Genomic DNA, 12,694 nt, shown 5'->3' with positions numbered 1-12,694 from the left:
TTACTGAGCAGTGGAACAGCTGAGCGAGGGGAGGGAAACTGACCAAGTTCACCGTGCCCATCCCAGCACCAGGCTGCCAGGATGTGCAGGCAGAGCACATCTCCTCCATGCTGCCAGGCTGTGTCCACAGGTGATGCCCGTGGGATGTGTCTCTGGCAGAACTGGCTCTGCTTGGACACAGAGACACTCAGGGACAGCCAGAGAAACCCTTCCCTGCAGATCCTGCTGCAGTGCAGCTCTGCCAGCAATGCCAGAGCACACTGTGAGCTCCCTCCTGCCAGCACCAGGGTCACCAGCCCCAGAGCCTGAACAAAACCAGACTCTTGCTCACGGACTCTGAGGAATTTTGGAGCCAAAGGGGCCATGACAGCAGCACCATGAAACAGTTTTTAAAGCCAGACACCCAACGAGCACAGTGCTTCTGACAGACTAAACATATTGAACCAAGCCCAGAGAATCAGCTTGGCTTGTCTGGATTCTGCTGCCCTTTGATCCTTGCCCTGTCCTGGCCCAGGGAGCAATTTTGGTCAGGACAAAATTGCATCACAGCCCAGCATCCCTACAGCACCAGGCCTGTGTTAGCTGCTCTCAGGCTCGTCCCTTGTGTCACTGTGCCTGGATGAGCAAAGGAGCACACCAGGCTGTAAGACCATGGGGCATCTCCTCATGTGCTGGCAAATTCTCCTCCGGCTGTTCCTGCTGTGCCAGGAGATTTCCATGCCATGAAAACCAGCCTGACCACAAACAGAACTGTAAACTCATCAGCAATAGCCACTCAGCCCCCCCAGTTTTGTTTGTTTTTTTTTAACAGAGTAATTGTGTTAAGTTCAGAGAGATAATCCTGGTTAATATTTACGCAGGCGACAAAAGCAGCTTGCAGCCCTTCATCTCCAATTTTGTAAATTGGAGTTAATTGTTCAGCAGGACAGTGGGGTGATGTGCTGGTCACACCTTCTGGTTTGTGCTGTGGCCCCTTATCTGCTGCCACAGAGTGAGCTAAGCTAAGCAGACACTAACAGGGCAAGTGTTTGTTTTGCCTCAGTCCCAGGAGCTCTGAATCAGCCTCTGGAACTGGAGCATGTGCTACCTGATGTCCAGATGTGTCCCCTGACTCCAGATCCACCAGTTCTTGGCTGCTGTGGGTGAGAGAAGTGAGGGTCTGGCTCTCTGGAGGGTCCAGCACCCCCAGACATGGAGAGGGGCTGCTGAAGTTTAGCACTCAGGTGCCTCAGGAGGTTGTTCCTCCAGCCCCTGCTCCAAGCCAGGTCAGTGTTGGATTCAGGTAAGTTTGTCCAATGAGCAGGCATTTTCCCCAGCAATGGCTCAGACACGGAACGAGCAGAAAGCAGCTCAGCTGAGTTCTACCCCTCTTGTCTGTGATGAAGGAGAAGCACAGGAGCCTGAGCTCAAGGCAGGATCGGCGCTGTGGCTACAGCTGCACAGCTGGTCCACAGAACAGCAACAGCACAGGGAGTCCCAGATAAAACACACAGAGTGCCTGATCCTGGTTTCACTCCAACACCTGCACAGCCTTATCCTGTCCCTGCCACCCACGGGAACTCGCTTGGTGCTCTGAACAAAGGCTGCAGCCAAGCGAGCAGCAAAGTCACCTTGACTTTGGCAATGGCAAGGGTGGCCCTGGACACTGCTTGTCTTTCCCCACTGTCAGCAGGAGCTGAGGGATAGGGATCCCGATCTGTGCTGATGGAGCAAGAGCAGCAAACAGCTCCGGTCGTGTCTCCTCGGGCTGGTGGGACACAGAGAGAGGGAGAGCAGAGGGAGGCAGAGCCCACCCGGGCATTGAGCCCTCGCAGGGACAGCAGGGGCAGAGCAGGCAGGAGCGCAGCCCCAGGGCTCGCTGTGGGATGGATGCGAGAGGAGAACGGGCTCCGATGGAACTGTCCCCCCTCACAAGGACGTACCCTGGCAGCTGCGGGGGCTTCACCCGGCCAGAGCCAGGCTCAGCTCAGTTCCTCGCGGTTCTGTGCTGTCGGCTCCCACGGCAGCGCTGCCTCTGGCTCGGCTCTGACCCGGGAGCCGCGGGGTGATGCATCCCCGTGGCAGAGCGGCTTTCCTGCTCGCAAAATCTACTCTTGGCTGCACACTCATCCGTGCCTTTGGGCAACAGGTCTGGCTGCCAAGGAACACCGAGCAGATCCTGAAACACGCACAGTAAATACCTGGTGCCGAGATAAACCCGACGTTCCTACAGTTTTGTTTGAAGGACGCGAAAACCCCCTCCTGGTGCATCGGGATCATTACCACGGGGTTTTTACAGGAAGATGGGCAAAAGGAGGAGCGCTCAGAAGTTGCTGGTCCACATTTTTATGGCTTTTTTTTTTTTTGTTAGCAAAAACGTAATTAATTATTAACTTTCCCAGGCATCTCTGCACACTTCTTTTGGTTCCAGCCAAAAATATGGTTTGTCGTGTACCCACAAAGCCCGCAGCAAACCGGCTGTCGGGTAAAATAACCATAGGGAAAAAGGGGATGTTTCACCCGGATCAGGCTGTGGATGGAGCACATGCGGGGCTCCACAGAGCGGTGCTGCTCCAGCGGGCGAGGGGAGAGGGAAGGCGAAGCAAGGGATCGCTAGGAGCAGCGTTGGTGCCGGTGTTGGAGGGAGGGACGGAGGGAGGGAGGGAGGGAGGGAGGGAGGAACGCAGGGGAGCAGCACCAGCCCGGCCATGGCCTCCACCCTTCAGGGCCGGGGCGGGGCGGGTCACGGTCGTCGTGGTGACCGCATAGTCCCGCCCCTCACCCAACACTACCCAATCAGCGCCTCCGTTTCTTCACGGCTCTGCGCTCGAGGCTCCGTCCCATTGGCCCACGTGGCAGCCCCCGCCCCCACCGCGGCCAATCAGCCGCAGCCACCGCGGCCCTGCGGCGGGGCGGACCCCTATAAAATTCTGGCCGGGGAGGTTTTGCAATCCCCGTCCGCCTCGCGCCCGCCATGGAGGAGCCGCTGTCGCTGCTGGTCCGGAGCCCCGCGCAGCGGCACCGCGATCTCCACCTCAGCGCCCGGCCTGCCTGGACCGTGCGCCGCCTCAAGACCGAGCTGCGCCGCCTCCTGCCCGACGCGCCGGTGAGTGCGCAGTCCGCTCTTGCCGCAGCCCCGCCGGGGTCCCTGCGCGCAGCCCGGCTGGGTGGGTGGTGCGGGTTGGCTGGCTGGATGCTCCCCGCGGGGCAGCGGCGGCAGCTGCCGCGGGGCTCTCGCGGGGCTCCGGGACCGGTACCTGCCCCCCTCCGGGATATCCTGGTCCCGGTTGCGTCAGCCGCGCTTGGGGCGCGCTTGGGCTATTTCGGGACTGGTTTGTGGCCGGCCGCGGTTAATGATTAACCGGCCTCCCGGCACGGCGCGGCCCGCAGGTGTGCGGGGACGGCAGAGCCCGCGGCACCGCAGCCGCGCCCGGGCACCGCACCCAGCCGGGCGGGCAGGGCCTTTCCCGGGGCACGGGGGGCACGGCGCTGTGAGGGGCTGCAGTGCCGGTGTGTGCCTGCCCCCGAGCCCCGGGACAGCCGCGCTGTGAGGGGCTGCAGTGCCGGTGTGTGCCTGCCCCGGGACAGCCGCGCTGTGAGGGGCTGCAGTGCCGGTGTGTGCCTGCCCCGGGACAGCCGCGCTGTGAGGGGCTGCAGTGCCGGTGTGTGCCTGCCCCCGAGCCCCGGGACAGCCGCGCTGTGAGGGGCTGCAGTGCCGGTGTGTGCCTGCCCCGGGACAGCCGCGCTGTGAGGGGCTGCAGTGCCGGTGTGTGCCTGCCCCCGAGCCCCGGGACACGGGAGCCGAGGCGGGAGCGCTGCTGCAGCAGCTGCTCTCCCAGTCCCGCTGCTCCCACGGGACGGTATGTGGCCTTCACAGGGCCGATAAACTGGGGCGAGATCTCCAAGTTCAACCTTGACTAAATGCCACTATATCTAAGACACACTTAGATATAGTGTGGCTATATCTAGATATGTGGCATGTCTATACTCATTTTTTTAAGAGTTCCAGAGATAGCGACTCCATTTCCCAGGGTAGCCCATTTCAATAGTTAGCTATTCCTTCAATGAAGAAGTTAATGTCCAGCTGGAGTCTGCCTTGCAAACTTAATGCTGTTTCCCCTTGTCCTGTTGCTTGGTACAAGGCCTGATTCCCGTGCTGTGCCATGCTTTCCTGGCAGTGGTGATTTGCCAGGAACAGGCTCAATGTGTTCCACCAGCTCCTGATGAAGAGCAGCTGGGTCCCATTCGATGGGGTGTAACAGATTCCCTTGACACCACCTCTGGTGCTGATCAGATTAGATGGAACTACAAACTTCTGTTTCTAAGCAATACAGGTGTTTTTGTTGGGATTGTAAAAGATATTACACATAACCAAATTCTTTGCCCAAGGGACTTTGGATTCTTATGCAGGTTTGCACCTCGATTATATCCCACTTGGGCATTCAGTTGTGCTCATAACTTCAGCTGAATTTAGAGGTGCACCTTGGTATGTGGGATGTTCTAAGCTCCGTGCCTTTCTCCACCAGCTGTAATCTATGTTGGTTAATGCTTGGCAGAGCAAGTAATCCTATTCCCTATTTTCTTTCTTCAAAGCCTGAAGAGGACCAAAAGCTGATTTATTCTGGGAAGCTGCTTCTTGATCACCACTGTCTGGGAGAATTGTTGCCAAAGGTATAAAAGAGTATCTTTTATGATGTGCTGAAATATATCCAGAGAAGGGATTTTTTTTTAATGGATCTTCTTTTATATTTCAGCATGGGGAGCTGCATGCTCTTCATTTGGTATACAACTTCAAGACTCCTGCAAATATGCAAGGAACCAAATCAGAGGTAATTCAACTTAAGTTAACTCTGAATCTTGGGCTTGTAACTGAAAACAAGAAGTGTTGGATGACCATTTTAAAGTTCCCTTTTACTGCAGTTCCCTTTTCCCTATTAGTACAACAGCAGTATTAGTTTGTGATAATTTGTTTGGGAATGTGAGAATGTATGTGGATTAAGCTGAGTTAAAAATTACCTCTGCAGTTCATCAGTAAAGTTTCTCATGGTATCTGCCAAGAAATATCTAGTTGTGATGTGCTGCTCAGGGGAGAAATGCCTTCTGATAGATTCAGTTTTATTAAATAGATTATGACTTGCTATGTCCCAGGCACACTTGGACAAACTGAACTTGTGGTCAGAAGTAGAGGGAAGTGGTTGTGATGTGTGTGAGGAGGGAAGAAGGCTGAGAACTGCAGACACTTCAACTGCTCCCATTAATGACTCATCTCTGGCTTCCTCTCTGCGGGCTCAGCCTTAGTGCTTGAGCTCGGTATGGGCTGCTCTCAAGTACAAATGACCAAAACCCTTTCTTTCTTTAAGGTGGCTGGGCAAAGGTTTCTAGAGGTGTGTTCCTGTTGCCCAGTAAAGGCACTGTGAGCTAACCCTACCCATGCCTGTTGGCTGCTAGATGTCAGCCAGCTTTGGCTGGGTGTTAGACAGATGTACCACCACAGGACAGCTCTTGAACTGTGTACAGCAGTTTGTGCAAGTACAAATTTATCATAGGAAAAAGCCAAAGTGTCTTTTGTATTTTATATTTTTATAGCCAGATGGACACAATGGGATACAATGTGTGTATAAGTAACAAATACAGTATGGATATTGTGGAAGGGAAGAGTAGTATAAAATCAGTTTTGCATCCCAGTAATTTGGTTCCAGGAGGTTTAGAATTGTGATAGAGGTGCTTGTGGGCAGGGGCAGCACTGAGAGGTGCTGTGCGGGAACAGGTGTTAAAACAAGGGCATGCTTTGTGGGGTGCAGCCTTTTTGCACAAAGTGTGTGTGGTGTCCTGAGTAAACCTCACTGGCTGCCCTGCTGTCTGTAGGTTAAAGCTGATCAGCCCAAGTTACCATCAGAAGCCAGGCAGGAATCAAATGTGTCTTCCTCAAATGGTGCAAGGTCGAGGAGCTCTTCAGGTGTCCAGTCATCAGCAGAAGCCAGTAATGGGTAAATATAATTTTATGTACATTTTCAAGATGGTGTGTTTGTGTTGGATGGCAGCTCCTTATGCCACATGTACTGCCATAAGTCCATAGAACATGGGCCACATGTGGTGAGGCTTTATATAAAAGCTTTAGTAGACATACAATAATTTGGATTGGAAGGAACCTTTAAAGGCCATCTAATCCAACCCTCTGCCATGGGGGACACCTTCCACTGGGTCAGGTTGCTCTGTCCAACCTGGCCTTGAACACTTCCAAGGATGTTACATATAAAGGAAAATGCACTGCTCTGTTAATTAGGAAGAAAAGTCATTCCTTTGTTCATGAGGGTGAAGAGGTGTCTAGAAGGAAGAATTAATTTTGTGTTTGGGTGCACAAAACGGCAGAAACTATTTACATTGTTCTGTGATAAATTGCTCTTGCTGTTAGTCCAATGTTTGTTAATGAATGTGTTCAAATTTTGACCAAGGCTGGAACCAACTCAGCATCCCTTCCAGAGTGTGGCCCCTGGCTTCTCTGCTTACACAACCTACAGCATGCTTCAGATGTCCTGGTTCCAGCAGATTTATGCAAGACAGTACTACATGCAATAGTAAGTGCTCTATTCAAGCTGCCAGTGGGAAGTAGAAACTGTAATACAAGAAATTTGAGAGCTCCTGGCAATTCTTCCTCTTTTGATGGTGCTTGGGGACTTTTTAATCATAACTTGTGCTGAATGTTGTGGGAGTGTACCCCGACTGTGCTGCTCTGCTGCTGTTCAGGCCAGTGGTTCTGAATCTTGCCCATTGTCTGACTGTTCACCAGGAGGGCAGGTGGCTCTGGAGTAAATCTGATCCTGCTGAGGAGCCTTTGTTCTTTTTTTTGACTGTTCAAAGTGCATTGACTGGACATCAGCGATAGGTCAAGCTGAGACTTGCAGAAGCTTTTAGACTACCTGCAGATTACTCTAAATTGTTTTTGTGAAGTATTGACATTACTGTTGATAAAGGGGAGGGTGCCTGGTTTGATTTGTTGAAGTCACTGTACAATTGTTTTAGGTAGAACTAAAACTTGTTTATAATGCTTCTGTAGCCTCTAAACTTAATGCTTTGTACTTGCATGTGAGCTGACTCTATTGCTAAAGATGGACAGACTCACACACAGGCCCTGTGTGGAGTGAGAGGATTTGACTGAGCCTCATTCTGTACTTTGTTCTCTGCTTCCAGCTTGGCTTCCACTGTTGCATCTGCTGACCCATCCCATGCACGGCATTCTCAGGAGATACCAGTGACACCTCCAGCTCCTCTCCCAGACCCATTTCCTGCCCAAAACCAGCCTGGAAACCAGAATGTTGCTGCTCAGGTTAATGCAGTGGCTGACCAGAACTTGAGGATGAATGCCCAAGGGGGGCCCCTCATGGAGGAAGATGAGGAGGGTGGCAATCGAGACTGGTTGGACTGGCTCTACTCAGCAACACTGTTATATGTTTTTGTCAACATGGTCTATTTCTACTCCAGCATCAGCAGACTCCTCCTCGTCATGGGTGGCACTGTTCTGATGTATCTGTAAGTGGATGTGTTAATATTTGCTGTTCAGAAGGGTTTCACTGAAGTACTGAGTTCTGTGCTCAGGGAGCTTCCTGGTGGTTGAGCTTCATAGGACTCTTGGACCTGGAAAGGGCAAACTGCTCCTCTATATCCTGGTATAACTCAGTATTTAGAAAAATTATAATTAAGCCTATGTCTGGATTAAATTAAGAATGTGGCTGATCTTGCTGGGGTTTTGCAGTTTTTGGTGTGGCTGCCTTTCTATTTCAGAAAACTGCTTGAAACCAAAGTAGCCCCTATTGTAAAGCTCCAGCGACTCAGCAGCATGGAGCAGACAAACCTCTAGGTTCAGTGTGGGAAATTAGAGTTTATTGTTGGGGAATTAGTGGTTGAAGTCTGGGAAGGGGTCTCACACTTGCTGTTCAGTCATGCATCCATGCAGTTCTGCTGTGTTGCCCCTCTGGAGAACAGACCAAGCTGAACTGAGTGGAGTGTCCTGAACTGCCTTTGAACCTCTCTGTGTGGGGGAATATAATTAGGATAAAAACACAGATAATGGACCCTCAGCTGCTATGCTTGGGATGTCTTATCTGGGAAAAATAATCTGTCCTCTTCAATTCTTTGATCACCTGTGGAACAAGTGATGTAGGTGTCTGAATTGTAGATCTAGGAGTTAAAATGGAGCAGCTTTTCCAACATCTATGTAGACTTGGAGAGTTGAAACGTAATTGTTCCACTGAAAGTCCTTAAATTTTACTGTTGATGGTTGCCAACAGCTCTGAGCAGTCAGATGTGCAGCTGTGTGTAAGAGGATGAGTAATGTTGAAACAGCATTCATTAATTAATTAATTTTTGCCTTCCCCAGGCACCATGCTGGACGGTTCCCATTTAGGCGAAGACCAGTTCAGCCCTTCCCAGGCAATGTTCCTCCTCAAGCTGCTCTAAACCAGGACCAGAACAATAATTTTCAGGTATTGTCTTGCTATATTTTTAAACCATGAAACCCTGGGAAGTTTTTGCTTTTGGTTTAATAATTGTGTAGTAGAAAAAAATCTTTTCTTGAAACATCTGTACAACAGTATGGGAGATAATTGTCACCCGAGTCTTCCATTGGTGTAGCGAATTCCTTAGTTCATCAAAATATTTCAGGATGAAGGTTATTTTTTAGCTGGTTCTGTCCTTTAGGAAGTTGTAGTGGGAAGTGGTCTGTTACAGGCTGTAACTGAGGGCAGGGTCAGGCTACACCTCTGTAGGATTTAAGTCTTTCATTTCAAGCTGACAGTTCTGATGTTGGTGAAAGTTAATTAGCTGTAAATACACAATTCACCTGATCTGGTGCTTGATGGCTGTCCTGGACAGTGTTTCTGGACACCAGTGAGAGTTAACCAGTAGTGTTACTCCATGTGCAGCTTGGGCTTTTGACTTTGTATCTGGAGCTACTTGAAAAATTTTATATTCAAGTGACATTTTGGCAACAAAACCACAGTTTGATGCCAGATTTTTCTAATATGTTTCTGAAATTCTTCTTTACCAAATACCTTTTCTTTTGACAGAGGGAGAATGGAGGCAGAACCAATGAGTCTGAGGCACCTCCTGATGAGGGACAGGCTTTCCAAGAGCTGCAGCAGGCCAGCCCTTCACTCATGAGCACGGTGTGGGTTTTCTTCAAGACTTTCTTTGCCTCCCTCCTTCCAGAAGGGCCTGGACTGACCCGTAACTGATCTGTCACCAATCTGCTTGTCTGAAACTGCAGTGGACACCTGAGAGAAGCAGACACCAACTCCAGAGCAGGCATGGAAAGGGATGGCACTTCCTCTGGCTTTCACTGAGCGAGCAAATAAAGCTGCAAGAAGCCTTACATCATTACAGCCCAGGACTGGGATGCTTGTCCTCATTCCAAAGAACTTTGTTCCATAGCATTTATTAGGTACCTATGTAGAGGCTTGGCATTGTGGACTTGTGCACTAAAGGCACAGGCTCTGAGCAGGTGTGCAAAAATGTTAGGGAAGCAAATTGCTTCTTCTGTGCAATGTGATTCCTGTTGGAATGTTTCAAATGCTGTTTTAATTACACTGAGTGTAGGATCTCAAACAAAAATTGCTAGATATGCATTAGCAGATTTTTAGGAAAGATCTATTGTTAAATTGCTTCAATATTTTAAATTTTCTTTGTAAATATTTCCCTATGAAGAATGTATTGTGCAATCTCCTTGGTGGACAAAGTGGAGGACTGTAAGATGGTGATGTGGATGAGCAATTACCTCAGTGGAGTTGCAGACTAAATTTCATGTTGCTGAATTCAGATAATTTAAATTCAAGATTTAATTCCTCCTTCCCCTCTGCCCTGCTGCCAGATCATGGGGGGGAAGAGTGTGTGTGTTCAGGTATAAATATATTTAGCAAAAACTTATGCAAAATGTAAACTTTTTCACTGCTTTTGGATGCAAAGTTAAATCAGTTTAATTCCTGTATTCAACTTGCATTCTCACTCCAGTGCAACTCCTCTTGTATTATTTCATTGTGTTCCCTTTAATTTCTGATATAGTTAAGGGCTGTTACTGCAATAAAATTTGCAGGCATTTATATCCACATTTGTATATAGCCTCTAAAGCACAGGGTGTGTTCTTGCCTATTTTTTATTGAAAAGTCTTGATGAGGGTGTTGGGATATGAGGGGAAAAGGTGCTTAGCTCAGTTCCTTGCCCAGCTGTGTTCTTCAGCAGGTGAAGTGCCTTGAATAGTTTGGAGGTTGTTTGCTTATGGAAAGCTGGTAACAAAAAGGCCATGGACATCTTGAAATGAGGAATTCTGTAGGTATTTGGGAAGATGGCTTCCTTGAACCCTGCCTGAGACTCGTGGTGGAGTTGCTGCGCAGTCTTGGCTCAGGGTTTAGCTTGGCTTGAAGTGTGCTCTCTAGGAACAGCTGCCACTCTGGAACTTGTCACTGTTTTCCTCTGCTGCCTGCACCTGGCAGGACAATGTGAGGAGCATTGGCAGGGCCAGCACTCATCACTTGGGACCAGCAGTTGGAGCAGGTAATGCTTGATCTTGCCATGGCAGATCAGACTGATGCTGGACATGGTTTGTTGGTGTTACCTGTGGAATCCACTTAATCCTTGTGCTGGTTTTGATTTGAACAAATTCTTTTCCAGGCTTGTTTTTCTGCCATATCTTCAGTTTGGTGTAGACTTGGAGGGATGGGTAGGACAGTGGTAAAATAATTATTTAAAATGAAATCATTTGAGAGGAGGTCAGTTTTTTTGCCCCAGATGTATCCTGCATAAGCCTTTGAGAATGTTCCTGGAGGAGATGCCCACTCTTTCTTGCCTGGATAATGATCTGGTGCTGCTCTGAGAATTGCTCTCCCCCAAAAAGAGGCATCCCCAGGCTTTTTCACTGTCACAGTCTGTGTCCCTGTCCCTGTGGTAGGCACAGGGTGGGTGACAGCCATTCCCCACCCTTGATACAGCTGCAGCTCTCACCTGAGCTGCTGCACTGGGTGAGCTCCACATCAAGGGTGCTTTGTGGCTTGTGGGTTTTTCTCTCAGGATGTAGCAAATCATCACTCAGTGCCTAAATTAACTGAGCTGTGCCTGTGCTCAGTTTGAGCAGGAGAGAGGAGTTCCTGGCAGCCAGAAATAACCTGGTTTGATATGGTTAAGACAATGAGCACATAATGCTGGATTACTTGTGAAATCTCTAGTCTGAAAATTTGAGACAGCAAAACATCTGTTGTCTTGCAGCTTTTGCTGTTCCCAGGAGCAGGCCAGCTGGGTTTAAACCTAGTTGAAAAACTAATGAAGTGTAGCTAATGCTACTGCAGAGATGCGGTGAGAGTCCTGGACCTTAGAGGAGATTTCCTTAATGGTTCTGTGAAGTGCATTGGGGGGGAGGGAGGCTGACTGCAACAGAGGACACAAAATGTGGAAGTAAATCCTGTGTAATCCTGCAGAGGCAGCTGCCAGTGGTGTGCACCCAGGCAGGAGCACTAGGCTGTGAGGGAACAGTGCCTGGCTGAGGGTTCCAGGCACTTCTGACTCAGCCAGCCTGGTGTTCTGGGGAGTTGGGGGTTTGGGGTGGCCCTAACCCTGTCACTGAGCCCTGAGCAGAGGATGCCTCTGGCTGCCTGAGACCCTGGGAGCAAGCAGAGACAACTGAGGCATGAAAGGAACTGAGGCAGCTCAGCTTGGAGAGCTCTCAGTGTAAACAGTGAGGGAGGGATGGCAAGGAAGGGCATAGAGCCTGGGTGCCAGTGAGCATGGCCCTGAAAATGAGGGAATCCAGATTAGACACAAGGCAAACAAACCTTGAATCTTCCAGAGCAAGCCTGTCCCCTCTGCTGGGACAGGAGCTGAGAGACCAGAAGGGGCCTTGAGGCTTGTGGGTTTAGGAGGCTGGCTTTGCCTTGGCTCACACTTCAAGCTCTGATTCTGCTGCTGCTTTAGCTCCTTGGCGTGTGAGCTGCAGCCCCATTGTGTAGGGCTCCCGAGAGCAGGCAGGTTATAGCACTGAAAGTCCTTTGAAGATCCACAGGGTGGCAAAGTGAGCAGCAGGACAAAGCCAGTTCCTCTGCTCTGTGTCCCCTGATACGCTCTGGCAGCTGCCCCTAGCTGAGAGCAGCTCTCTGTCCCCAGTGAGAAACAAGTCAGAGAAAAATGTACAATCTGGTTTTCTCAGACACCTTTGTTCTCGTTGTGGAAGCTCCTACCAGGCTCCCTGCTTGGGAGCCACTCAAGTGCTGTTTGTCCCTACAGATATGGTCCTGTCCTCAGCTCTGGGAGCACAAAGCTCATGAGCGTGAGGCTGCTGCCGAGCAGTTAAGCTGGTGCTGGGTTCGTTTGTGTGGCTCCCCTTTTCTCTGAAGAGCTGTTTCATTTATGCACTGACTTGCCTGCTATCCTTGTTCTCAGCAGCCAGGGCATCCCCAGAGCTGAGCAATTCCCAGCTGAGCATTACAGCCTCCCTCTGCTCTTTGTCCTGTGATCCATTTCTAGCTGTGGGGCTGGTGGCATTTGCAAAGCAGTGCACACAAACTGAGTCTCCTCAGTGCTACCAAACGTGCCAACTGCATCTTCACCACCTCCCTCCTGCCCTTCTGCTGCACAAGAATAGCTCTTGAAATGCCTGCTAGTGTTCAGTGTGCTGTGAATTTCAAATGGAGTGATATCATGGGGGTGAACAGCCCTGGTGTGACAGCCCCTCACAAAC

At 50.2% G+C, this 12,694-nt stretch overlaps 1 protein-coding gene across 1 annotated transcript; it reads left to right on the top strand.

Annotated features, from left to right (window-relative positions):
- The first annotated feature begins 2,932 nt into the window (after nucleotides 1–2,932).
- HERPUD1 (homocysteine inducible ER protein with ubiquitin like domain 1) lies at nucleotides 2,933–10,100 on the top strand. Its single transcript, XM_036390590.1, has 8 exons — nucleotides 2,933–3,085; nucleotides 4,573–4,650; nucleotides 4,734–4,808; nucleotides 5,845–5,966; nucleotides 6,432–6,554; nucleotides 7,168–7,506; nucleotides 8,354–8,459; nucleotides 9,042–10,100. The coding sequence occupies exons 1-8, from the start codon at nucleotides 2,954–2,956 to the stop codon at nucleotides 9,207–9,209; spliced, it is 1,143 nt and encodes a 380-aa protein (XP_036246483.1). The 5' UTR covers nucleotides 2,933–2,953; the 3' UTR covers nucleotides 9,210–10,100.
- Nucleotides 10,101–12,694: the final 2,594 nt, after the last annotated feature.

This window comes from Molothrus ater, chromosome 12, assembly GCF_012460135.2.
Source record: "Molothrus ater isolate BHLD 08-10-18 breed brown headed cowbird chromosome 12, BPBGC_Mater_1.1, whole genome shotgun sequence".
Taxonomy (NCBI): Eukaryota; Metazoa; Chordata; class Aves; order Passeriformes; family Icteridae; genus Molothrus; species Molothrus ater.
The sequence above is the reverse complement of the archived record's forward strand: the minus strand, read 5'-3'. Positions and strand labels throughout refer to the sequence as shown.

What these genes read in the sequence shown, in the direction of transcription:
- HERPUD1 (XM_036390590.1), top strand. Translation starts at nt 2,954, where the DNA reads ATGGAGGAGCCGCTGTCGCTGCTGGTCCGGAGCCCCGCGCAGCGGCAC. An exon ending in GCCTCCTGCCCGACGCGCCG is followed by an intron (nt 3,086 to 4,572) that starts GTGAGTGCGCAG and finishes CTTTCTTCAAAG; the next exon opens with CCTGAAGAGGACCAAAAGCT. An exon ending in ACCAGAACAATAATTTTCAG is followed by an intron (nt 8,460 to 9,041) that starts GTATTGTCTTGC and finishes TTCTTTTGACAG; the next exon opens with AGGGAGAATGGAGGCAGAAC.